Below are 27104 nucleotides of genomic sequence, written 5' to 3' on the forward strand. Positions count from 1 at the left end.
ACTTGGGGGTCATGCAGACGGAGTCTAGTTTGCCTGAAACCAGGGAGAACCCCGTCTCCGGATAGCCCTATCGTGCAGACGAACGCACTGTATCCGCACTCCCTCGAATCGGGGGTCCAAAGTGAGTAAACTTGAAATCCGGTCGCGGTTGGTGTTCATATGCACGCTATCCGCATACCTAATCGGATTGCCCCACGTGATCGCATCATTAGACCAGCCAGAACAACGGACACAACTGGCATTATTTAATAACTGAATGGGTTGCCATGGCGCAGTGAGTGTGGCAGCCAGTTATAACAGCTCTCCAGTTTAAAAAAAAAATTCTTCCTATTACCTTGCTGCTTTTCCACGTGAATTTCCCTAACGGGATTAATACAAATGTATCTATCTATCTGTTGTTAGTAAAGGGATGACATAAACAAGCCACACTTTAATCTATCACTGTTTAATCTATTTGCATCAGACCATTTTTCAAAAAACTGTTTTTAAAAGTGTCAGCAATAGCCTGTATGAGCAAATCTGACGTGAAAAGATTTTTTATTATAGACGGAAGTTTCAAAACGGTCTGTAATAAAGATGAATGTTACGTTAGCTTTAGTCCTGTCAGACAACTATAGCGATAGCTACTAGCTAGCGTTAACGTTACTTCAGAGGTAGCCTACAGTACGTGAAGGACAAAGCCCTCAACAATAGCCTGCATTTGTTGTTAGTAATAAAACCATGAAATTGGAAGCAATTGTAAACCATGAAACATCCAGGATCCACAGCACTTGCATTGTGGTCTCTCGTGCGCAAGCTCAGCATCTCCATAAAGCACAGGCATTTAAACAACTCAGACATGTCATGTTGCACATTGCTTTGTTGCACTGTTCTAAACTCTTTATTATCAATAACAAATATAATTATTTTTCACTTAACCTACAGTCTGCTCATACCACTGATTTTATAAACCACCATAATGTGTTACTGTGCAGATTAAATGTAGGCTATGCGGCTAAGCTAAACGTTGGTAGTTGGAGCTCAACTACTGTCATATGTTACTTTATTAGCATGCTCCTGTCTTCTTCTCTGTTTTCTTCAGTTGTCTGTAGCACCTTAAAGTGCCAACAGCAGGCGTGGGGGATGTACTACAGCTGAGTCAATCGGATTCGCTGGGTTCATGTGCACGCGATTTAAACTAGGCTTCGTCTGCATGACCCATGCAATCAACAGTTATGCATTCAAAGGGATGTGCCATCACCAGAATAGGACGGAGTGGGGCTGGGGAAATGTTCTGATTGGGTTTACCCTTAAGTTGACATGATGGCAAGACTGGCAGAATTTTGCAACAGCGATCTTTAATCCAGGCCAAAGCACTCGTTGATAGGTCTTATTAATACCCTAGTTTTTTCTTGCCCCTGTCGCCATTGTGTTTGCTCTAAGGGGGTCCAGGCACTGGGCTCTGTAAAGCGCCTTGAGACAATTCTATTGTTTTGGCGCTATGTAAATACCATTGAATTGAATTGAATTGAATTAAATTAAATTAAATTAAATTAAATTAAATTAAATTAAAGTTAAAGTCTGCTCTTGCAGAAATATTCTAGTGGGGCCATATTACCTAGACATAGAACAAATTGAACTTCCCAGATATATATATAAAAAAGTACAAGTTGCACAACAATATAATGATAGTCCATTTTAATGAAAAAACATCCATCACAGTAATTACAACAACCTTCATCATCCTAATTTATTATAAGAAAATATGAATATGTATACATTTCAGGATTCAACATATATATTTTATGAAAATGCTAATCTGAAGAAAAATAATAATCAAAATATATACCTATTATATACATCTCCCCAGGGCTTGGAGTATGAGTTTCAACCACTGAAGGCCAACTCTTATGTGGAGGAAAAATATTTAATATTTTGACTCCACTTTCATATTTCAAGTATTGCTAAATTTATTGCAAATCCATACTTCCCTTATATCTTCCCCTATGATGTATGTAAACAAATGTAGCCATCAAATGTATCAATAACAGCATTATGAAAAACAGAAAATACAATTTGACATTATGAACACCTCTCTAATTTCATTTCATAGCACTTTGGAAATGCCAACTGTGGCTCCATACTCCTATACACTGACCATCTGAGTACAAGTACAGCCAAAGTTACAAAGCTATGAATCAATAGCTGAAGGATATTTGAACATAATCCCCATCCAGGAGTCCCATGGTCAGGAGGATCATCTGCCCAACTCTTGCAGCAGGTCAGGGCATTCCTTCTGGAGGATTCTGAGGAACTCCCTCTTCCCTCCAGGCCCATGAGATACCAGGGCATCAAACACGCGTCTCATCTTCTCCTGTTCAGTCTGTTCCACTTTGATGTTGTCATACACTTCTTTTTTGATAAGTTTTTGTGACAGCATCTGATCTGCTATCTGTATCACGTTCTGAACCTTCTGAATAAGAACTGCCCGATGTCTGAAGAGGAATTCTTCAGCATCTAATGTGCTCTCACCACCCTGTTGGGATTTGTTCCAAAGGCATTCAGTTTTCCGGACCTTTGCTTCCCAGTGTTGCTGTTGGTCTACAGAGCTGAGAAGTTCCATCTTGAAGTCGACAGCCTCGCTTAGGTGCACCTCGATGTAGTTGGGAACATCATCGTTGTAAGTAAGGTTTAGTTCTCCTGAACTGATATAGGCATTGCAGGTGGTCTTTAAAACATAAGACTTATCCATCGGAAGACATTTCTTAGGCCGGTCCTTGGCGAGCATGACGCCTCTGTATCGTTCCTCCAATTCTTGGTCCTTTATTAACTTTCTGAGACGGGTATTTGCTGGCAGGAGGTATGTGCGGAAAATTAATGAATCTATGCTGCTCTGATAGATTCTAACATCAGCATGGATCTTTATCCAAGGGCACAGGGAAGATATCAAAGAGTACAAAACAAGAACTGGTGCAAACCAAGAAAAGGAGGGCTTCACCAGCCTGGCATGGAAGCGACTCAGCTCACACTTTTCCAAACACACTCCACTGTCCCTCTTATGCAGAACCATCCCAAAATCCTTCAGACAGGACTGACTACCTCCCAAACAGAGGAAATGTGGCAGGTGGATCTCCTCCAGCTCTCCTGAGATGAGCTTGATGTCCATCGAAGGGCCAGCTGGTCTGTACTGCATGTGAGGCAGCTCTCCAGCCAAGAGATGCCAGTCTATGAAGCGGTACTGCAGGGTGACTTGACCAGCACACGACCAGCGCAGACCAGACTCTGAGCACTCATACCTCCCTGCAGGAGAGCTCAGGCTGTAGGTTGAAACGCTCTTCTCTGTGGAGACGTCAGGCTCCACCAGGACCCAGTGGCTGGAGTCTGGAACTTCATTACAGGCTTCACAGCTCTTCTGTTGATCTTCACTGTGGTACTCCTCCCTTTAACACACACACACACACACACACACACACACACACACACACACACACACACACACACACACACACACACACACACACACACACACACAGCTTGAACACAGATAAACCAGCATAACCACAAAGATACACACTAATGAAAAGGTTCTCCCTCTGAACAGGTCAAGGTGTTCTCTTCATGAGGAAACCTGATGTTTCATCAGTCGGGGGAAAGGGAAGACTACGTTCACAAGACTCTCCCTCCATTGTATCCCCAATACAAACACCAGACACATAATTCTTAACACACACAAACACACACACTCAGACAGAAGAGAATAATGGCTATTATCCCTTCCTTTCATCCCAAACAAACACACACACACACACACGCACACACTCAGTCAGATGAGAGTAATGGCTACTTTCACCCCACTCTCCCTCCATTTCATCCCAAACCTCCTGACTGATAACCTCATCCTCTCTCTGGGTTCCTCCTGAAGAGTGTTAGTGTGTGTGTGTGTGTGTGTGCTTGTGTGTGCGTGTGCGGTTGTCCATCAGACTCACTTGGGAGTGTCCACAGAGAGCAATAACTGTAATAACTGGATGATAATAATAATACTACTACTAATAATAATGATAATAATATGTCTTTTTGAAGCAGGGCACTGAATGATTTTCACCAGCGGTTGCCTCCACTCCTCCTTTGACAGAAAACGACACATGTGCTGTGCTTTACTTGTGGACCAGTCCATTTCAACAGTCTATCAGTACATGACAGTATCCTCTTAATCACACCTTTGTAGGTACACTGGAATTCGTCCATTGTGGTTGACTTTAATCAGTAACTTGTCTATGGGTTCCCCCGGAAACTACGTCAGGTTTTACCTGTCATAAAAATGTAACCTGATGCTTTTCTTAACCACGCCCACCTGAGCGTGGATAATAGCCGCATCTCCCCAGATGTGACTCTTTTTCTGTCGGCGCCCACCTGGCCAAGACCTCTCTTTCTCTCCGCTGGCCTTCCAGCCAGGCGCACCGTCTTGACCTCTCCTCATCTCCAACACCGCTTGGAGCACACCGTCACACGGTGAAGAACTACTCTCTTTGTTCTCACGTCTTACGGCCGACACACGCCTAAGATCTCTGTCAACGAACTGCTCAGTGAGACGCAGTAAGTTTAGCGAAAGCAGCTAACGATAGACCTGCTAGCTAACTCCACACAACGGGAACAAAAGGCAGACTGCAACGTTCTGAGCGATCAAATCCTCCGATCTAAACTGCAGGGACACAGACATCACAGCAAGGACAACTTTCTCCATTTACGGACGGCATCATCGCTTCTCTGCCTTATCCACGTCGGACCAGCCCAACACTTTTCCCAAAGGACTGGTAACTCTGACATTAACTGGGCATTTAGCTATCCTAGCTATTCACAACCTGGCTAAGCATAAGACTGTTTACATGCCATTGTTCATGTGTTTCATATGTTTTGTTTACTGAACGTAACTGTGATGTATATGTTCATTGTTAGCTGGTAGTTGGCTTCGCCACACCATCTAAGGCTTATCGTTAGGATTGCTTCTCAGACACATCGAGTCTTGCATGCATCACTAACCATTTCCCTCTTTCCTAACATGGCATCTTAATCGCGCACGATTACACATACATTGGCCTTCACATAGCCTCACACGCGAAGAGAATACTCGAACTTCGCGCTGCACATAGGCTCGTCCTTGTTCACATCACATGTATGTTCGCGTGCGTGCACACACATGCACGCGGAACTACGGTGATCAGACAAAGGAACACACACGCACATTCTTTCTGGCGCGCTCCTAACAGCGCAACCCCGAGCTCACAAGCTCACACACACACACTCCCTCTCGATTACACATACACCTATTCCTTCAATTCATTGGTTAGTTACATTTAGCTAGATTACATATTGTGTGTTATTTTCTTATCATTGTGTAAATAAATACTTTGATTTATATACGCTGGTTTATTTAATGTTGCACAAGAATGGACGTTGCCAACCTCTTCTATTCAGAATTCTAATGACCTTCAACTATACTATTGGTAAGGTAACTTTGGTTGTAGTTAATAATTTAATTATTAATCGGAGTTCCAAATTGATAGTATAATATATTTTATGAGACTGATATATTTAACGAGACTGATTTGTGGATTATCATTATTTTGACCACGTGGAGGACACTACACTTTGTGTGGCGCCCCCTAGGTGTTCAACTTAATTGATCTGCCTTTGTGTTGAATGGTTGATGCCTGTCCAATCGGGTGAGACTACCAACATATTGTTGCTGTTGCAAGGACAGCACCAGTGTGTCTTGGTGGCCCTCGCAAAGACGGTATCACAATTTACACACAATTGCACCCACATTCACCCGGCTCCTGCTCACAGGGTAAGTTACCTACATAGTCTGGTACTCCCATGTGAGGCTGGTACCAATTTCACCCACACCTTCTTGTGTCCAGGCTTTTCCTAACCAGTTTTTCATCATGCTGAAAACTCATCCATTAGTTTTCTGTGAGTGTCTTTCATATTCGTAAATGTCCGTTGTGTAGCAGGCCGACAGATGTCACAGGATACGGGACTTGCCAGTGGTGTGTGTAAATCTGTTTAAAGGCTATCTTCATGCTTGTTACCAGACACATAATAAACAGGGATCTGCGTAAAATTATGCCAGACAATTCTCGACACACACACACACCCTCCATTTCATCCCAAACCTCATGACCTCATTCTCTCTCTGAGTTCCTCCTGAAGACTGTGTGTGTGTGTGTGTGTGTGTGTGTGTGTGTGTGTGTGTGTGTGTGTGTGTGTGTGTGTGTGCTGCTGTCCATCAGACTCACTTGGGAGTGTCCACAGAGAGCAGCTGTGCTCCTGGATGCTGCAGGTCTTGGTCTTGGTCATCTGAGGCTGCTGCTGCTGCTGCTGGACTCTCCTTTCTGAAGATACCTTGATCAACTCTAGAAGACAAACGATTATTAATGTGTTAACAGGTATGCTAGTTCCTCCAGTGGGGATTCTATAGTTAATGCTGAACACTCACACACAGAGAGAGAGAGAGAGAGAGAGAGAGAGAGAGAGAGAGAGAGAGAGAGAGAGAGACCCACTACATGATTACCCACTCTAGAAGACAAACGATTATTAATGTGTGAAAATGCTAGTTTCTCCACATTGCAGAGGGGATTTGATTATTCAGTACATCTGAGATGCTGAACACTCACATCACTCTCTCACACACACACACACACACACACACACACACACACACACACACACACACACACACACACACACGGTCAGACAGAGGAAAGTAATGGCTACGTAGACTGGAGGTCATTGGAGGCCAGTATCACCTAGTGATGTGTGAGAAGTGACAGATCCAAACTAAATGTCATGTAAGCTAGCACAGTTGATTCACAAGTAATGATATTAGTGTTTGGAAGATTTTCAGTTTCCCTGCTTCCCTCACAGACTCACTGCCACGCCCCTTTCCCAGCCTGTTCATTTCCCCATTCTGTTTCACTCAGCTCCAATTAGCCCTGATCACCTGCCTATTAGGCCACACCCTGCCACCAACCTTATTAGCCACACCTGTGCCCACAGCGACTTCCTTTCACTCAGAGACACTGAGAACCTGGATGCTGCTGCATGTGCTCCTCCTGTGTGCGTTATCTGAGCCATGGAAGTGAATTGTTGCTTGTACTTCAATGGACTGATCCGGATTTAGTTTAGAGATAAAAATGAACTGAAATGTGCCAGTGAATTGTTTCTTACCTTAAGTTTATATGCTCATGTATTGGCTGTGTAGGCTGAGACCTTATGTTGTGCTTAATGATGTACAGTTACAGTAATTATTATGTGGCACATGGAATGATTGATTGACTTATGTAGTGTAACATCGTTGGCATCGTTTGTATTATGGCATTGTTTGGAGCTGATTGTATTTCATTTCTCCTTTCCTCCTAGGAACCACACACATGCTTGTACACACACACACACACACACACACACACACACATCCATACAGTCCTACTCATATCCTCACTGGAACTCTAATAAATGACCCTTGTGAACTGTGAATCCTGACTGGACAGTGTGTTCTCACCGACACCCCCATTTGGTCTCAAGCCAGCCACCCTAAACTCTAAAACTCCTCTTCATGGTCCTTTGCTCACCAGAGTGCTGATAATAAACAAAACAACAGCTAACTGAAAATTCACAAAAATACCTCACCTGATCACAGAATAAATATAAAGAACACAAAACTTCACAAAATCCCTCTCTGACGAAAAACAGAGTTAAACAAGGGGAGGGAAACAAACGGCTCCTCCAGAGACTAATAATAGCAAACAGCACCCAACCTCCTTATGTCCTCCAAAAACTAATAATATATTATGGGAACTTAAGTGATCACCACTCTGCTTGCAAGCCTACAGCCAACTAAGACGAGAAAGAGTTAGCATCAACTAGACAGGCTACACACACACACACACACACTCCCTCACACACACGCTCTTACACACACATGCTCTCACACACAGCAGAACAGAGAACAACAAGCTCAGGAGAATGAAACCAACGGAACAACAACGCTTTTCATGAGTTATCTTAATAAAATAACAGATATACATCCTTGGAGGTAACAGCACACACACACACACACACACACACACACACAATTATTCACACAGACATACACAAAATGTGTTTCATCTATCATATGGTGCCCAACACACACCCCCACACGTACTATACTTGACTAATTACAAAGTGCCACACAACAGTGACATATAAACGCACAACCTCATTCATACCTTGACACACACACCCACATATATACAGTATATAAAGGGGTGCTACGCACATACCCTTCACTCAGCACCAAAGAGTGACATATAAACACACTGTGTTGACCCACACAAACACTCCTCCTAACACACACACACACACACACACACACTCCTCCTAACACACACACACACATCAAGGGGTGCTACGCACATACCCCTTACTCAGCACCAAACAGGGAGACATATACACACACACACACAGACTCCGTTGCATCCACCATAGCACTCCATACATTTGTGCCTGATACACACACACAACCCTTCCTCCACATCAAATGGTGTCCCTCACACACTGCATCATCATCCTTCAATCATCACAGGGGGCCACTGAGACACACAAACACCCACACACTTACCGTACTTCAGCCATCACAGTGTGCCAATCACACACACACACACACACACACACACACACACACACACACACACACACAGACACAGACACACTCACTGGGACTCACTCATCACAGGATTTCATATGCGTACACTCACTGGGTGATACACACACACACACACACACCCCTTTATGTCATCATCATCATTCACTCAGTCAGTCAGTGAAAGATACACAAACACCCATTAAAGGGTGCTCCGCCTAACACACACACACACACACACACACACACACACACACAGTGTACTAGACATCTCACAAGGTGCCATACCCACACACACAGTGTACTACACATTTCACAAGGTGCCACATACAGTCTCTTACACACACACACACACACAGACTCTCACACAAACGCACACACACACACCATCTCACAAACACACACAGACACACTCTCTCATAAGCACTCACATATACAGACACACACACACACACACACACACACACCTTCATTCAGTCATTGAGAGATAGACAAACACTCATGCACACACACCCCCACACACAAACCAACACACACCAGGGGGTGCTAGACACATACCCCCCCACACACACACACACATACAATAATTGACCCATCACAGAGAGCCACAAAAACACCAGTCATCACAGGTATCACACACATATTCATTCATTCATTCATTCATTCATTCATCACACACACACACAAACACACCACATATACACACACCGTGTAATCCACATGTCCACATGTCAAGTGTTGTTACCAACACCAACCCATACACTTACCATACTTGAGCCAACACAGAGTGCCAATCAAACACACACACACACACTCACCGTGCCTCAATCATCACAGGATGTCATATGAGTACACTCGCTGGGTGCCCCATACACACACACACACACACACACACACACACACCTTTATGTATCATCCTTCACTCAGTCACTGAGAGATACACAAACACCCATTAAAGGGTGCTCCCCCTAACACACACACACACACACACACACAGTGTACTACACATTTCACACATTTCACAAGGTGCCACACACACACACACTCACATCACCAATGAAGGACCCCCCCCCCCCTTAAATTACACACCATACTTATCCTATTACAGGGTCCCATGAAAACACACACACACTGTCACCCTCACCCATCACTGTGTGCCCCCCCCCCACCCCACACACAGATCTCTTGTTGTGTGTTAACACTCACACTAGTGTCTCCAGCTTGCAGTGGGGACTCTTGAGGAGGTCTGAGAGATGCTGAATTCCTGCATCATGAAGATCACGATTGCCACTCAGGTCCAGCGTCTTCAAACTGCAGGAGGTTGATCTGGCAGCTGATGCTAAAGCAGCACAGCTCTTCTCTGTGAGGCGACAATCCTTCAGCCTGGGAGGAACATAATGACACGTGTGATTATTACACTCACATACCTTTACCTATACCAACACCAACCCACACACTTAACGTACTTCAGCCATCACAGAGTGCCAATCACACACACACACACACACACACACACACACACACACACACACACACACTCACTCACTCACTGGGACTCCATCACAGGATGTCATATGCGTACACTCACTGGGTGATACACACACACACACACACACACACGCACTCACACCTTCATTCAGTCATTGAGAGATAGACAAACACTCATGCACACACACCCCCACACCCCCACACACAAACCAACACACACCAGGGGGTGCTAGACACATACCCCCCCCCACACACACACACGTACAATAATTGACCCATCACAGAGAGCCACAAAAACACCAGTCATCACAGGTATCACACACATATTCATTCATTCATTCATCACACACACACACACACACACACACCACATATACACACACTGTGTAATCCACATGTCCACATGTCAAGTATTGTTACCAAGACCAATCCATACACTTACCATACTTGAGCCAACACAGAGTGCCAATCAAACACACACACACACACTCACCGTGACTCAATCATCACAGGATGTCATATGAGTACACTCGCTGGGTGCCCCATACACACACACACACACACACACCTTTATGTATCATCCTTCACTCAGTCACTGAGAGATACACAAACACCCATTAAAGGGTGCTCCCCCTAACACACACACACACACACACACAGTGTACTACACATTTCACACATTTCACAAGGTGCCACACACACACACTCACATCACCAATGAAGGACCCCCCCTTAAATTACACACCATACTTATCCTATTACAGGGTCCCATGAAAACACACACACACTGTCACCCTCACCCATCACTGTGTGCCCCCCCCCCACCCCACACACAGATCTCTTGTTGTGTGTTAACACTCACACTAGTGTCTCCAGCTTGCAGTGGGGACTCTTGAGGAGGTCTGAGAGATGCTGAATTCCTGCAGCATGAAGATCACGATTGAGACTCAGGTTCAGCGTCTTCAAACTGCAGGAGGTTGATCTGGCAGCTGATGCTAAAGCAGCACAGCTCTTCTCTGTGAGGCAACACATCTGCAGCCTGGGGGAAACACAATGACACGTGTGATTATTACACACACATACCTTTACCTATACCAACACCAACCCACACACTTACCGTACTTCAGCCATCACAGAGTGCCAATCACACACACACACACACACACACACACACAAACACAGGCATACACACACTCACCGGGACTCACTGATCACAGGATGTCATATGCGTACACTCACTGGGTGCCCCATACACACACACATACACACACACACACACACACACACACACACCTTTACGTCATCATCCACTCAGTCACTGAAAGATACACAAACACCCATTAAAGGGTGCTCCCCCTAACACACACACACACACACAGTGTACTACACATTTCACAAGGTGCCACACACACACACACACACACACACACACACACACACACACACACACACACACACACACACACACACACACACACACACACAGACTCTCACACACAGACTCTCACACACACCCTCTCACAAACACACACACACACGCTCTCACACACACTCTCACTCACACACACACTCATACTCACACTCGAACTCACACTCACAAACACACACTCACTCACACACTCACATGTACAGACTCTCACACACACACACACACACACACGCTCTCACACCTTCATTCAGTCATTGAGAGATAGACAAACACTCATGCACACACACCAACACACACCAGGGGGTGCTAGACACATACCCCACACACACACACGTACAATAATTGACCCATCACAGAGAGCCACACAAACACCAGTCATCACAGGTATCACACACATATTCATTCATTCATTCATTCATTCATTCATTCATTCATTCATTCATTCATTCCACACACACACACACACACAACCGTGTAATCCACATGTCAAGTGTTGTTACCAACACCAACCCATACACTTACCATACTTGAGCCAACACATAGTGCCAATCAAACACACACACACACAGTGTACTACACATTACACACACACACGCCCTCCCCACACACACAAACATGTCATCATCATCATTCAATCAGTCACTGAAAGATACACAAACACCCATTAAAGGGTGCTCCCCCTAACACGCACGCACGCACGCACGCACGCACGCACGCACACACGCACACACGTTTCACAAGGTGCCACACACACACAGTGTACTACACATGTCACAAGGTGCCCCATACACTCTCTTACACACACACGCACTCTCACACACACACACTCACAGACTCTCACACACAGACGCTCACACAAACGCACACACACACCCTCTCACAAACACACACTCACACAGACACACTCTCTCTCATAAGCATTCTCTCTCACACACACACACACTCACTCACACACACTCATTCTCACAAACAAACACACACACACACACACACACACACACACACGCTCTCACACCTTCATTCAGTCATTGAGAGATAGACAAACACTCATGCACACACACCCACACACACCAACACACAACAGGGGGTGCTAGACACATACCCCCCACACACACACACACATACAATAATTGACCCATCACAGAGAGCCACACAAACACCAGTCATCACAGGTATCACACACATATTCATTCATTCATCACACACACACACACACACACAAACACACCACATATACACACACCGTGTAATCCATATGTCCACATGTCAAGTGTTGGTACCTATACCAACACCAACCCATACACTTACCATACTTGAGCCAACACAGAGTGCCAATCAAACACACACACACACACACACAATGAACTACACATTTAACAAGGTGCCACACACACACACTTACACACACATCACCGATGAAGGATCCCCCCCTTTAAATTACACACCATACTTATCCTATTACAGGGTCTCATGAAAACACACACACTGTAGTTCACTCATTCCTATCTGCCTCCCTCACACACCCCATATTTCAGTCATCACAGGGATACACTCACACACACACTTTAGTTTGCCCATCATTATGTCCCGTCCCCCCACCTGCCTCATCAAACACCCCATTCAGAGGTCTGTTGTTGTGTGTAAACACTCACCCCTTACACATGCCCCCCCCCACACACACACACACACACACAAACACCATAGTACACACATCCTTACATTCCCCCCTCACCCATCACTGTGTGCCCCCCCCCCCCCACACACACAGATCTCTTGTTGTGTGTTAACACTCACACTAGTGTCTCCAGCTTGCAGTGGGGACTCTTGAGGAGGTCTGAGAGATGCTGAATTCCTGCATCATGAAGAGGATTGATACTAAGGTCCAGCGTCTTCAAACTGCAGGGGGTTGATCTGACAGCTGATGCTAAAGCAGCACAGCTCTTATCTGTGAGGGAACACTGCTGCAGCCTGGGGGAACATAATGACACGTGTGATTATTACACTCACATACCTTTACCTATACCAACACCAACCCACACACTTACCGTACTTCAGCCATCACAGAGTGCCAATCACACACACACACAAACACAGGCATACACACGTTCACCATGAGTCACTCATCACAGGGTACACATACTAACACATCAAATGGAGACACACAAACACTTATTAAAGGGAGCTCCTCCTTACACACACACACACACACACAATCTGACACATACAATACTGGACCCATCACAGATAGCAACACACACACATAGACACAGACAGACACACACTAACCGCTCATCACAGATATCACACACATGCTCTCTAGCTCTCACACACACAAACACACACTGTCAAGTTCTCAGGTGTTTTTTGTCTACTCTCTGGCCCAACTTGAAAACGGCCTGGTGCACTAATCCCAAAGGACGCACGGGACAACTCGTTCCAACTCAGAATTATTTTTTATTTTTTCTCTGTTCGTTTGGTCTGGTTGGCTCATTTAGGTTGAAAACCTTAAAAACACAAAAAGCACAAGTTATACAAAAAATTCAAATACATTTCAAACAATTTCAGTACCAAGTACCAAGGCTTACAACAGTTGGAATTGCTGCAACAATCCCAACTAATGACAGAGTGACTATTTAATGACTGCAAATAGTATGCAGCATAGGTGTTTAGGAAAAGCACTTCAAACATCATTGTTCAATTTATAATCAACAAAATACACTCAAAACAAAAAGCCAAACTCACTTGCATGCAGCAAGCTGATAAGCATGCTGCCTGTATGCTGTGTGCTGCTTGGTTAGTATCATTACACAAATCAATCAACTTATACAACCATCAATGATTATAACAGCACTTTCAACAGCAAATAATCATCGCAATAAAACCCAATAAGTTACTGTACCAGTGGCTTCTTTGGTTGCACCACGAGTAGATCCTTTTCGTGTGTGTCTCTCTGCTGAAATGTTTGCTGGAGTGTTTACTGAGAGACCTCCTTTCTAGTGATGGGCAAATGAAGCTTTGGTGAAGCATTGAACCATTAGGCACATTGTTTCAAAAATCGGTTCATTACTTGAAGCTTCAGTAACAGTGACCTCTCCTGGTGATGTGCCAAGGCTGCAACTAAATTAGCCCAGCCAGACAGTGGCACGAATCTTTAAAACAATGACAATCTAGAAACCTTTTTATGCTTTGAAGGCGCTACAATTCAGACTCAAAACGAGGCAACTGACTGTTTCGTGCGTGGTGCTGTGAACCACTCAGCTGGTTCAGAAGCAGTTGCTGTTTCGCACGTAATATGTCACGTGATTTTTCCGTACCAAAGCAACCTTCGGAGCAGTGGTTTTATGGTTGGTGTAGTTAAGGTATGAAGCACGTTCCGGCGCTTCAGTGTCAGGCTGCCATCACTACTCCTTTCCTTCTCAGGTGTTCCCACTTAAAATAATGAGCAGGCTGCACTGACCTGCTAGTGGTGCATTGTGGGACTTGCAGTTGTTTAAGCACAGTCAACCGAAATGTTCATTTCACCTCAACACACACTCTCTCTCTTTCGCATGCTCTCACACACATGCTCTCACACACACACACACACACTCTCACACACAAGCTCTTACACACACACACACACACACACAAACACGCTCTCACACACACACAAACGCTCTCTCTCACACACACACACACACTCACAGGCTGTGTTGCGTCCATCATAGCACCCCATACATTTGTGCCCCATACACACACACACACCCCTTCCTCCACATCAAATGGTGTCCCTCACACACTGCATGGCATCATCCTTCACTCATCACAGGGAGCCACTGAGAGAAGTCCCTCTCCAAAGAGTGAGACATAAACACATACACACACACACACACACACACACACACACACACACACTGTGTTTCATCTGTCATAGGGTGCCACACACACACGTACAATAATTAACCCATCACAGAGAGCCAAACACTCACACACACACACTGTGTTTCATCTGTCATAGGGTGCCACACACACACGTACAATAATTAACCCATCACAGAGAGCCAAACACTCACACACACACACACACACCAACAAACAAACACACATCAAGGGGTGTTACACACACACCTTACTCCCCTAACTCAACGCCCAACAGTGACACATGAACACACAATCACACACATACAATACTTCACCAATCACAGATAGCCACACACGCACAGAGACACACACTAACCACTCATCACAGATAGCACACACATTGTCACGATGTGGGATGTAGGCTGGTTGGAATGGGGTTGCAGGTAGGAAACACACACGGCGCAGGAGACAGTGGCTTTCTTAAAAAAATAGCTACTTATTTACAACAGGGACCACCCCAAAACAGATACACACAAACTGACCAAAACTAAAGCCAAACAGACAAGGTACAACTCTGTGGTCACCAATCACACAGGTTTGGTCTACATGTATGTACCTTCTCACAGCTCTCTCTCACACAGCTCTCTCTCTCTCTCTGCTCTCTCTCTCTCTCTGCTCTCTCTCTCTCTCTCTCTCACAGCATGTTCAGTCTGTCTCTCCCTTATTCAGTAATGAGGTGCACCTTATATAAGGCCGCCCAAGGGCTTAATTGGTCCAATTAGAGTCAATTGGACCCCTCCACAGAGGTGGGGGAACCCAGACCCAACCATTCAGGTAGGGGAGTCCAGTTCTTCTCCCCCTTTGGGCCACAGTGAGAAGGGGGAGGGATTTCACCTTCTCACACACATATTCATTCATTCATTCATTTATTAATTCATCACAGACACAGACATACCCACACCAAGGGGTACTACACACTATACCCTTTACTCTGCATGAAACAGGGACACATAGACACACACACACACACACAATCACAGACTGTGTTGCATCTGATGGAACCGGAAGTATTGATATTCTGTTGTTGTAACTAAGTGTAGCCTCATTTTGTATCTCATTCTTGGATGTGTACTCTGTCTCACTGAGACCTGAACAAATGGCATGTGAACCCCTTCCCCCCTAGATAGCCTCCTTCCTGCTATCACCCTTTGTACCCTGTTATCACCCCCCTCCCCCCAGAGGTGAACCCCTCACCCCACTGTCTCCCCCTTCCTCTCACTTATAGAGTGTGGTCACCCTCTCTTCTATTGTATTCTAAATGACTGAATTGTCTCCACGCCGAAATAAACTCCAGAAACCTGACTATGTCCTCCGGTCCCTTCTTCAACTTTGGCGTGCTCATTTAGATTATATCATAGAATCCCATACATTAGTGCCCCTAACACACACACACACACACACACACACACACACACACACACACACACACACACACACCCCTTCCTCCACATCAAATGGTGTCCCTCACACACTGCATGTCATCATCCTTCACTCATCACAGGAATCCACTGAGACACACCGTAGTTCATCGATCATTATATCACCATAGAGTACAGCGTCCCCTCTAGCTAGCCCATCTGCCTCAGGACAGTAAGTCTGTGTGGTCACTAAAGCAACAGGTACAGATTCTCCTGCTGTACATACCCTTTCAGCCTTATTACTGGAAGCCCTGACAACATAAGGTTTCAACATGTTTATGTGGCACACTCTAGATTGTCTCTTACGATCAGGAGTGCAGACTATATAGTCAGTTTAACAAACCCGACACTCACTTCATAGGGCCCAGAAAATGTCACTTGCAGCGCCGACCCAGGGACAGGGAGTAACACAAGCACCGGGTCACCTGCCTGGAAACTTGGAATTTGGTCCTGTCCCATTAAGTGACTTATGAATAAGCAGCAGTACTTTAAAGTCAATTCTGTGACTTACTAGAAGCTTGTGTAAGTATTGTAATAATATGGTCAATTATTTCTGTAAGAACTCTAGCAGCTGCATTTTTCACAAGATGAAGCTGTTTGGCCTTTTTAGGGAGGCCTGTGAAAAGACCATTGCAGTAGTCAACCCTGCTGCAGATAAAGGCATGAATGAGTTTTTCTAAATCATGTTTTGACATAAGGGGACATAATTAGAAGAGGCCGTCTCTCTTCCCAGTCTTTATTCGTGTCGACACAGTATGTGCGCAGCATCGTTTTCAGCGTCTGATGAAAAACACTCTAAAGTGCCCTGAGACTCCCCCACTTCTCTCACAACTTGTGCAAACAGTTTCAAAGTCAAATTAGAACCCTGATCAGACTGAATGAAACCCAATCAGTCCCCTCACCACTGCTTTTGGGGATGGCTTCAGGATAGCGGTTTGCAGCGCACATAATGGTCAACACAAATTGATGGCCAGACTTGGGCAGTGGACCCATGCAATCAACAGTTATGCATTCAAAGAGATGTGCCATCACCAGAATAGGACGGAGTGGGGCTGGGGAAATGGTCTGATTGGGCTTTCCCTTAAGTTGACATGATGGCAAGAGTGGCAGAACTTTGCAACAGTGGTCTTTAATCCAGGCCAAAGCACTCGTTGATAGGTCTGATTAATACCCAGGACAGACAGCGCATGCTCATAGACTAGACTCAGAATCTGTGAACGGTAGCCAGACGGCACAACAGTCTGACAAACAGACATCGAGGACCGAGCTGAAACTGAGCTTTCATCAATGAAGATTCAGACAAGTCAACAATATCCTCAAATTCCTGTGCCCACACACGTCACAACGGACGCAGAACACACAGAGGAGAACTCCTTCACAAGTCACACACAATCGTACACACACACTCTCACACACATGCTCTCTCACACACACACACACACGCTCTCTCACAAACACACTCACACACACACACACACACTCACACACATGCTCTCTCACACACACACACACGCTCTCTCACAAACACGCTCTCACACACACACACTCTCACACACACACACGCTCTCTCACACACACACACACGCTCTCACACACACACGCTCTCATACACACACACGCTCTCACACACACACACACACACACTCATACACACACACACACGCTCTCATACACACACCCGCTCTCACACACACACACACGCTCTCACACACACCCTCACACACACGCTCTCTCACACACACTCACACACCCACGCTCTCACACACACACACGCTCTCACACACACACACGCTCTCTCACACACACAAACACACACACACTCATACACACACACACACGCTCTCACAAACACACGCTCTCACACACACACACGCTCTCACACACACGCTCTCTCTCAAACACACACTCTTACACACACGCTCTAACACACACACACTCTCACACACACACTCTCACACACACATATGCTCTCACACACACATGCTCTCACACACACATGCTCTCACACACACATGCTTTTACACACACACGCTCTCACACACACGCTCTCACACACACACGCTCTCACACACACACGATCTCACACACACACGATCTCACACACACACGATCTCACACACACACACACGCTCTCACACACACATGCGCTCACACACACACGCTGTCACACAGACATGCTCTCACAAACAGCAGAACAGAGTTCTGGGGAATGTTCTCACACACTGCATCATCATCCTTCACTCATCACAGGGAGCCACTAAGAGACACACAAACACCCATTAAAGAGAGCACCTCCTGAAACACACACACACACACACACACACACACACACAGTGCTATGCACATACCCCTTAATCAGGACCAAACAGATACACATAAACACACACACACACACACACTCACACCATAGTACACCCATCCTTACATGACCCCCCCTCACCCATCACTGTGTGCCCCCCCACCCCACACACAGATCTCTTGTTGTGTGTTAACACTCACACTAGTGTCTCCAGCTTGCAGTGGGGACTCTTGAGGAGGTCTGAGAGATACTGAATTCCTGCATCATGAAGATCACGATTGAGACTCAGGTTCAGCGTCTTCAAACTGCAGGAGGTTGATCTGACAGCTGATGCTAAAGCAGCACAGCTCTTCTCTGTGAGGAAACACATCTGCAGCCTGGGGGAAACATAATGACACGTGTGATTATTACACACACATACCTTTACCTATACCAACACCAACCCACACACTTACCGTACTTCAGCCATCACAGAGTGCCAATCACACACACACACACACACACACACACTCACTGGGACTCACTCATCACAGGATGTCATAAGCGTACACTCACTGGGTGATACACACACACATACACAAACACCCATTAAAGGGTGCTCCCCCTAACACACACACACACACACACACACACAAACACACACACACACAGTGTACTACACATTTCACAAGGTGCCACATACTCTCAAACACACACACATACACACACACACACGCACACACGCACTCTGTCTCACCCACACACCCTCTCACAAACACACACTCACACAGACACACTCTCTCTCATAAGCACTCACACACACGCTCTCACACACAAACACACTATCACACACACACACACACACACTCACACTCACAAACAAACACACATATACAGACTCTCACACACACACACACGCTCTCACTAGGGTTGGGTACCGAGAACCGGTACCAATATGGAACCGGTTCCAATACAACCGGTACCTACCCGGACCGAAATGCAACGCAGATTTCGGTGCTTCATTTCGGTGCCTGAGCCAATTGAACACGGTCGCTAGGCAGATTCTGTGGGGCACATGTAAAACTGCCCCAGCTCCCAATGTAAACTTTGTCCTGTGTCGCTCACGCTCATTGGTGTTTTCATAGCAACAGTCTTATCTGATAAATGCCGAAATGAAGCACCGAAATCTGCGTTGCATTTCGGTCCGGGTAGGTAGCCTACCAGTTGTATTGGAACCGGTTCTGATATGACAGTGAAGAGCAGGCAAGCACAAACAAAACTAGCCATCAACCTTTTAACAGAGAAAATACCGAAAGGTAAACGGTCAAAAGTGTGGCTGTATTTCGCACAAAAAGATTCAAACATCGCAACGTGCAGCAAATGCAACAAAATAATTGTGTGAAAAGAGGGGAGAGAAGGCAAGAGTCAACGGCAGATCAGCAACCGAAGACTGAAAAATATACGGAGATGACAGCTAAACTACCAACGGTAGTCTCTTAAAGGGGCAGTACACATTTTCTAGTACTCAGTGTGTTCAAGTAACAAGAGTAACTATAAACAAGATAGAAAAGATAGGTATAAACAAATCATAAAATGGTGAAATTTCATGAAATAAATGCAAACAAAATAATACATTTTTGACTCCAAAGGCCAATATGCTCATATTTTTGCAAAAGAAGTTTGAAGCTGTTTTTTGTATTTATTTATATTTATTTAAGTAAACTATAAATTGTTGTTTACAGTTAATATAATGTTCATAGTTTGAAGTTAAAATGTTTGAAGCTGTAGTTGGAAGCCAAGTGTTTTGTATGTATTTATATTTATAATATACTTTAAACAGTTCATATATTGTTCAATTTGAAGAAAAAAAATTGCCTTGGCAATAAAAAAGCCTTTCTTTAATGTCGTCAATCGTCGCTTTGTGCTTTTAAAAAAAAAGTAGCGGTTCAGGCACCGTTTAGGCACCGGTATCGTTTTAAAAGTATCGGTTTAGCACCAGTATCGGAAAAAACCCAAACGATACCCATCCCTAATTGTGTACTTTCAGATACATATCTGTGTGTACAGGCCTCATCGACAGCATTGGAGAGGGTTTTCTCCTGTGCAGGTCATGCGATTAGTCAGGAAAGGTGCTGATATTTCTACAAAAGAATTGCTGAAGTATTGAAGCTGTAGTGTGTGTACAGAGTGTGTGTGTGTGTTAGTCTAAACTTTTGTTAACAGTTCATATATTATTTAAGTTTTAAGTTAAAAAGTGTTTTGTATTTATTTATATATATAATCTACTTTAAACAGTTCATATATTTGGCAATAAAAAAAGCCTTTCTTAAATGTCGTAATTTTTTACATTTTTTTTTTAAATTTTTTATAAAAGTATCGGTTCCGGCACCGTTTAGGCACCGGTATCGTTTTAAAAGTATCGGTTATGTACCGGTATCGGATAAAAACCAAATGATACCCATCCCTAGCTCTCACACCTTCATTCAGTCATTGAGACATAGACAAACACTCATGCACACACACCCACACACACCAACACACACCAGGGGGTGCTAGACACATACCCGCCCCCCCCCCCCCCCCCCCCCCCACACACGTACAATAATTGACCCATCACAGAGAGCAACACAAACACCAGTCATCACAGGTATCACACACATATTCATTCATCACACACACACACACAACACATATACACACACCGTGTAATCCACATGTCCACATGTCAAGTGTTGGTACCTATACCAACACCAACCCATACACTTACCATACTTGAGCCAACACAGAGTGCCAATCAAACACACACACACACACAAAGTGTACTACACATTTCACAAGATGCCACTCACACACACACAAGGTGCCACACACACACACATCACCAATGAAGGATCCCCCCCTTTAAATTACACACCATACTTATCCTATCACAGGGTCCCATGAAAACACACACACACACTGTAGTTCACTCATTCCTATCTGCCCCCCTTACACACACCATATTTCAGTCATCACAGGGATACACTCACACACACACTTTAGTTTGCCCATCACTATGTCCCGTCCTCCCACCTGCCTCATCAAACACCCCATTCAGAGGTCTGCTGTTGTGTGTAAACACTCACCCCTTACACATGCCCCCCCCACCCACAAACACACACACTCACACCATAGTACACACATCCTTACATTCCCCCCTCACCCCTCATTGTGTGCCCCCCCACCCCCCCCACACAGATCTCTTGTTGTGTGTTAACACTCACACTAGTGTCTCCAGCTTGCAGTGGGGACTCTTGAGGAGGTCTGAGAGATGCTGAATTCCTGCATCATGAAGATCAGGATTGTCACTCAGGTCCAGCGTCTTCAAACTGCAGGAGGTTGATCTGCCAGCTGATGCTAAAGCAGCACAGCTCTTCTCTGTGAGGGAACACTGCTGCAGCCTGGGGGAAACATAATGCCACGTGTGATTATTACACACACATACCTTTACCTATACCAACACCAACCCACACACTTACCGTACTTGAGCCATCACAGATTGCCAATCACACACACACACACACACAAACACAGGCATACACACGCTCACTGGGACTCACTCATCACAGGGTACACATACTAACACACGCATACACATGCTGGGTGCTCGATACACACTCACACACAGCCTTTCCTCCACATCAAATGGAGATACACAAACACTCATTAAAGGGAGCTCCCCCTTACACACACACACACACCTTACTCCAGTGACTCAGCACCCCACAGTGACACACAAACACACACACACGCTCTCTCTTTCTCATACACACACACACACACACAATCACACACATACAATACTGGACCCATCACAGATAGCAACACACACACATAGACACAGACAGACACACACTAACCGCTCATCACAGATATCACACACATGCTCTCTAGCTCTCACACACACAAACACACACTCTCTCTTTCGCATGCTCTCACACACATGCTCTCACACACACACACACACACACACACACTCACAGGCTGTGTTGCGTCCATCATAGCACCCCATACATTTATGCCCCATACACACACACACCCCTTCCTCCACATCAAATGGTGTCCCTCACACACTGCATGGCATCATCCTTCACTCATCACAGGGAGCCACTAAGAGAAGTCCCTCTCCAAAGAGTGAGACATAAACACACACACACACACACACACACACACACACACACACACACACACACACACACACTGTGTTTCCTCTGTCATAGGATGCCACACACACACGTACAATAATTAACCCATCATAGAGAGCCAAACACTCACACTCACACACACACACACACACACAAACAAACACGCATCAAGGGGTGTTACACACACCTTACTCCCCTAACTCAACCCCCAACAGTGACACATGAACACACAATAACACACATACAATACTTCACCAATCACAGATAGCCACACACGCAAAGAGACACACACTAACCACTCATCACAGATAGCACACACATTGTCACGATGTGGGATGTAGGCTGGTTTGAATGGGGTTGCAGGTAGGGAACACACGGCGCAGGAGACAGTGGCTTTCTTAAAAAATAACTATTTATTTACAACAGGGATCACCCCAAAACAGATACACACGAACTGACCAAAACTAAAGCCAAACAGACAAGGTACAACTCTGTGGTCACCAATCACACAGGTTTGGTCTACATGTATGTACCTTCTCACAGCTCTCTCTCTCACAGCTCTCTCACACAGCTCTCTCTCACACAGCTCTCTCTCACACACAGCTCTCTCTCACACACAGCTCTCTCTCACACACAGCTCTCTCTCACACAGCTCTCTCTCACTCTCACAGCTCTCACACAGCTCTCTCTCTCACAGCTCTCTCACACAGCTCTCTCTCTCTCACAGCTCTCTCTCTCTCACAGCTCTCTCTCTCACACAGCTCTCTCTCACAGCTCTCTCTCTCTCACAGCTCTCTCTCTCACAGCTCTCTCTCTCTCACAGCTCTCTCTCTCACACAGCTCTCTCTCTCACAGCTCTCTCTCTCACACAGCTCTCTCTCTCACACAGCTCTCTCTCTCTCACAGCTCTCTCTCTCACACAGCTCTCTCTCTCACACAGCTCTCTCTCTCACACAGCTCTCTCTCTCACAGCTCTCTCTCTCTCACAGCTCTCTCTCTCTCACAGCTCTCTCTCTCTCACAGCTCTCTCTCTCTCACAGCTCTCTCTCTCTCACAGCTCTCTCTCTCACACAGCTCTCTCTCACACAGCTCTCTCTCACACAGCTCTCTCTCACACAGCGCTCTCTCTCTCACAGCTCTCTCTCTCACAGCTCTCTCTCCCACACAGCTCTCTCTCCCACACAGCTCTCTCACTCACAGCTCTCTCTCTCACTCACAGCTCTCTCTCTCACAGCTCTCTCTCTCTCTCTCTCTCACAGCTCTCTCTCTCACAGCTCTCTCTCACACAGCTCTCTCTCACAGCTCTCTCTCACAGCTCTCTCACACAGCTCTCTCACACAGCTCTCACACACAGCTCTCACACACAGCATGTTCAGTCTGTCTCTCCCTTATTCAGTAATGAGGTGCACCTTAAATAAGGCCGCCCAAGGGCTTAATTGGTCCAATTAGAGTCAATTGGACCCCTCCACAGAGGTGGGGGAACCCGGACCCAACCATTCAGGTAGGGGAGTCCAGTCCTTCTCCCCCTTTGGGCAACAGTGAGAAGGGGGAGGGATTTCACCTTCTCACACACATATTCATTAATTAATTAATTCATTCATTCATTAATTCATCACAGACACAGACACACCAAGGGGTACTACACACTATACCCCTTACTCTGCACGAAACAGGGACACATAGACACACACACACACAATCACAGACTGTGTTGCATCTGATGGAACCGGAAATATTGATATTCTGTTGTTGTAACTAAGTGTAGCCTCATTTTGTATCTGTAACTCATTCTTGGATGTGTACTCTGTCTGTCTCACTGAGACCTGAACAAATGGCATGTGAACCCCTTCCCCCCTAGATAGCCTCCTTCCTGCTATCACCCTTTGTGCCCTGTTATCACCCCCCTCCCCCCACAGGTGAACCCCTCACCCCACTGTCTCCCCCTTCCTCTCACTTCTCCCCTATTGTATTCTAAATGACTGAATTGTATAAATACCAAGATACTCTACAATAAGATAGGCCTTTCTCTGAGCACCAGCTGAGAGGGGGTCTCCACGCCGAAATAAACTCCAGATACCTGACTACGTCCTCCGGTCCCTTCTTCAACTTTGGCGTGCTCATTTAGATTCTATCATAGAATCCCATACATTAGTGCCCCTAACACACACACACACACACACACACACACACACACCGTAGTTCATCTATCATTATATCACCATAGAGCACAGCGTCCCCTCTAGCTAGCCCATCTGCCTCAGGACAGTAAGTCTGTGTGGTCACTAAAGCAACGGGTACAGATTCTCCTGCTGTACATACCCTTTCAGCCTTATTACTGGAAGCCCTGACAACATAAGGTTTCAACATGTTTATGTGGCACACTCTAGATCAGTGGTTCTTAACCTGGGTTCGATCGAACCCCAGGGGTTCGTTGAGTCACATAATTTTTCTTCGCCTTGTTAGATTACAATATTTTGTTGCTTAGTAAAAATGTGCATTTTTGAACAAAAGTCATATTGATTTGTAGTAAATATTCATTGAGTTATGTTTTTTTGTGAAATTCATGTTTTGTTGGTTTTGTTCTTTGAACACAGTGATTTTGTGTGCAACTGATGCATGGTTAATTTTGTGCACTAATAAAATATATACCTATGTTTTGAAGAAATCATATTTTATTGTTCCAATTACGAAGGGTTCGGTGAATGCACTGATGAAGCTTGCAGGGTTCAGTACCTCCAATAAGGTTAAGAACCACTGCTCTAGATTGTCTCTTACGATCAGGAGTGCAGACTATATAGTCAGTTTAACAAACCCGAAACTCACTTTATAGGGCCCAGAAAATGTCACTTGCAGCGCCGACCCAGGGACAGGGAGTAACACAAGCACCGGGTCACCTGCCTGGAAACTTGGAATTTGGTCCTGTCCCATTAAGTGACTTATGAATAAGCAGCAGTACTTTAAAGTCAATTCTGTGACTTACTAGCAGCTTGTGTAAGTATTGTAATACTATGGTCAATTATTTTCGTAAGAACTCTAGCAGCTGCATTTTTCACAAGATGAAGCTGTTTGGCCTTTTTAGGGAGGCCTGTGAAAAGACCATTGCAGTGGTCAACTCTGCTGCAGATAAAGGCATGAATGAGTTTTTCTAAATCATGTTTTGACATGAGGGGACATAATTAGAAGAGGCCGTCTCTCTTCCCAGTCTTTATTCGTGTCGACACAGTATGTGCGCAGCATCGTTTTCAGCGTCTGATGAAAAACACTCTAAAGTGCCCTGAGACTCCCCCACTTCTCTCACAACTTGTGCAAACAGTTTCAAAGTCAAATTAGAACCCTGATCAGACTGAATGAAACCCAATCAGTCCCCTCACCACTGCTTTTGGGGATGGCTTCAGGATAGCGGTTTGCAGCGCACATAATGGTCAACACAAATTGATGGCCAGACTTGGGCAGTGGACCCATGCAATCAACAGTTATGCATTCAAAGAGATGTGCCATCACCAGAATAGGACGGAGTGGGGCTGGGGAAATGGTCTGATTGGGCTTTCCCTTAAGTTGACATGATGGCAAGAGTGGCAGAACTTTAGAAGAGGTCTTTAATCCAGGCCAAAGCACTCGTTGATAGGTCTGATTAATACCCAGGACAGACAGCGCATGCTCATGGACTAGACTCAGAATCTGTGAACGGTAGCCAGACGACACAACAGTCTGACAAACAGACATCGAGGACCGAGCTGAAACTGAGCTT

General features: G+C 45.3%; 1 protein-coding gene across 1 annotated transcript in view; it reads right to left on the reverse strand.

Annotated features, from left to right (window-relative positions):
* Positions 1 to 1662: 1662 nt before the first annotated feature.
* The window catches only part of LOC105897704 (NACHT, LRR and PYD domains-containing protein 14-like), a 75667-nt gene continuing 50225 nt past the window's right edge, over positions 1663 to 27104 (reverse strand). Inside the window, exons 9-11 of the mRNA XM_042703185.1 lie at positions 13371 to 13544; positions 6276 to 6392; positions 1663 to 3419 (exon numbers count right to left, since the gene is read on the reverse strand). Of these exons, the coding sequence (XP_042559119.1) occupies positions 2237 to 3419; positions 6276 to 6392; positions 13371 to 13544 (1474 nt within the window). The 3' untranslated portion in view covers positions 1663 to 2236. The remainder of the gene's footprint in view (positions 3420 to 6275; positions 6393 to 13370; positions 13545 to 27104) is intronic.

The sequence above is a fragment of the Clupea harengus genome, chromosome 23, assembly GCF_900700415.2.
Source record: "Clupea harengus chromosome 23, Ch_v2.0.2, whole genome shotgun sequence".
Classification (NCBI taxonomy): Eukaryota; Metazoa; Chordata; class Actinopteri; order Clupeiformes; family Clupeidae; genus Clupea; species Clupea harengus.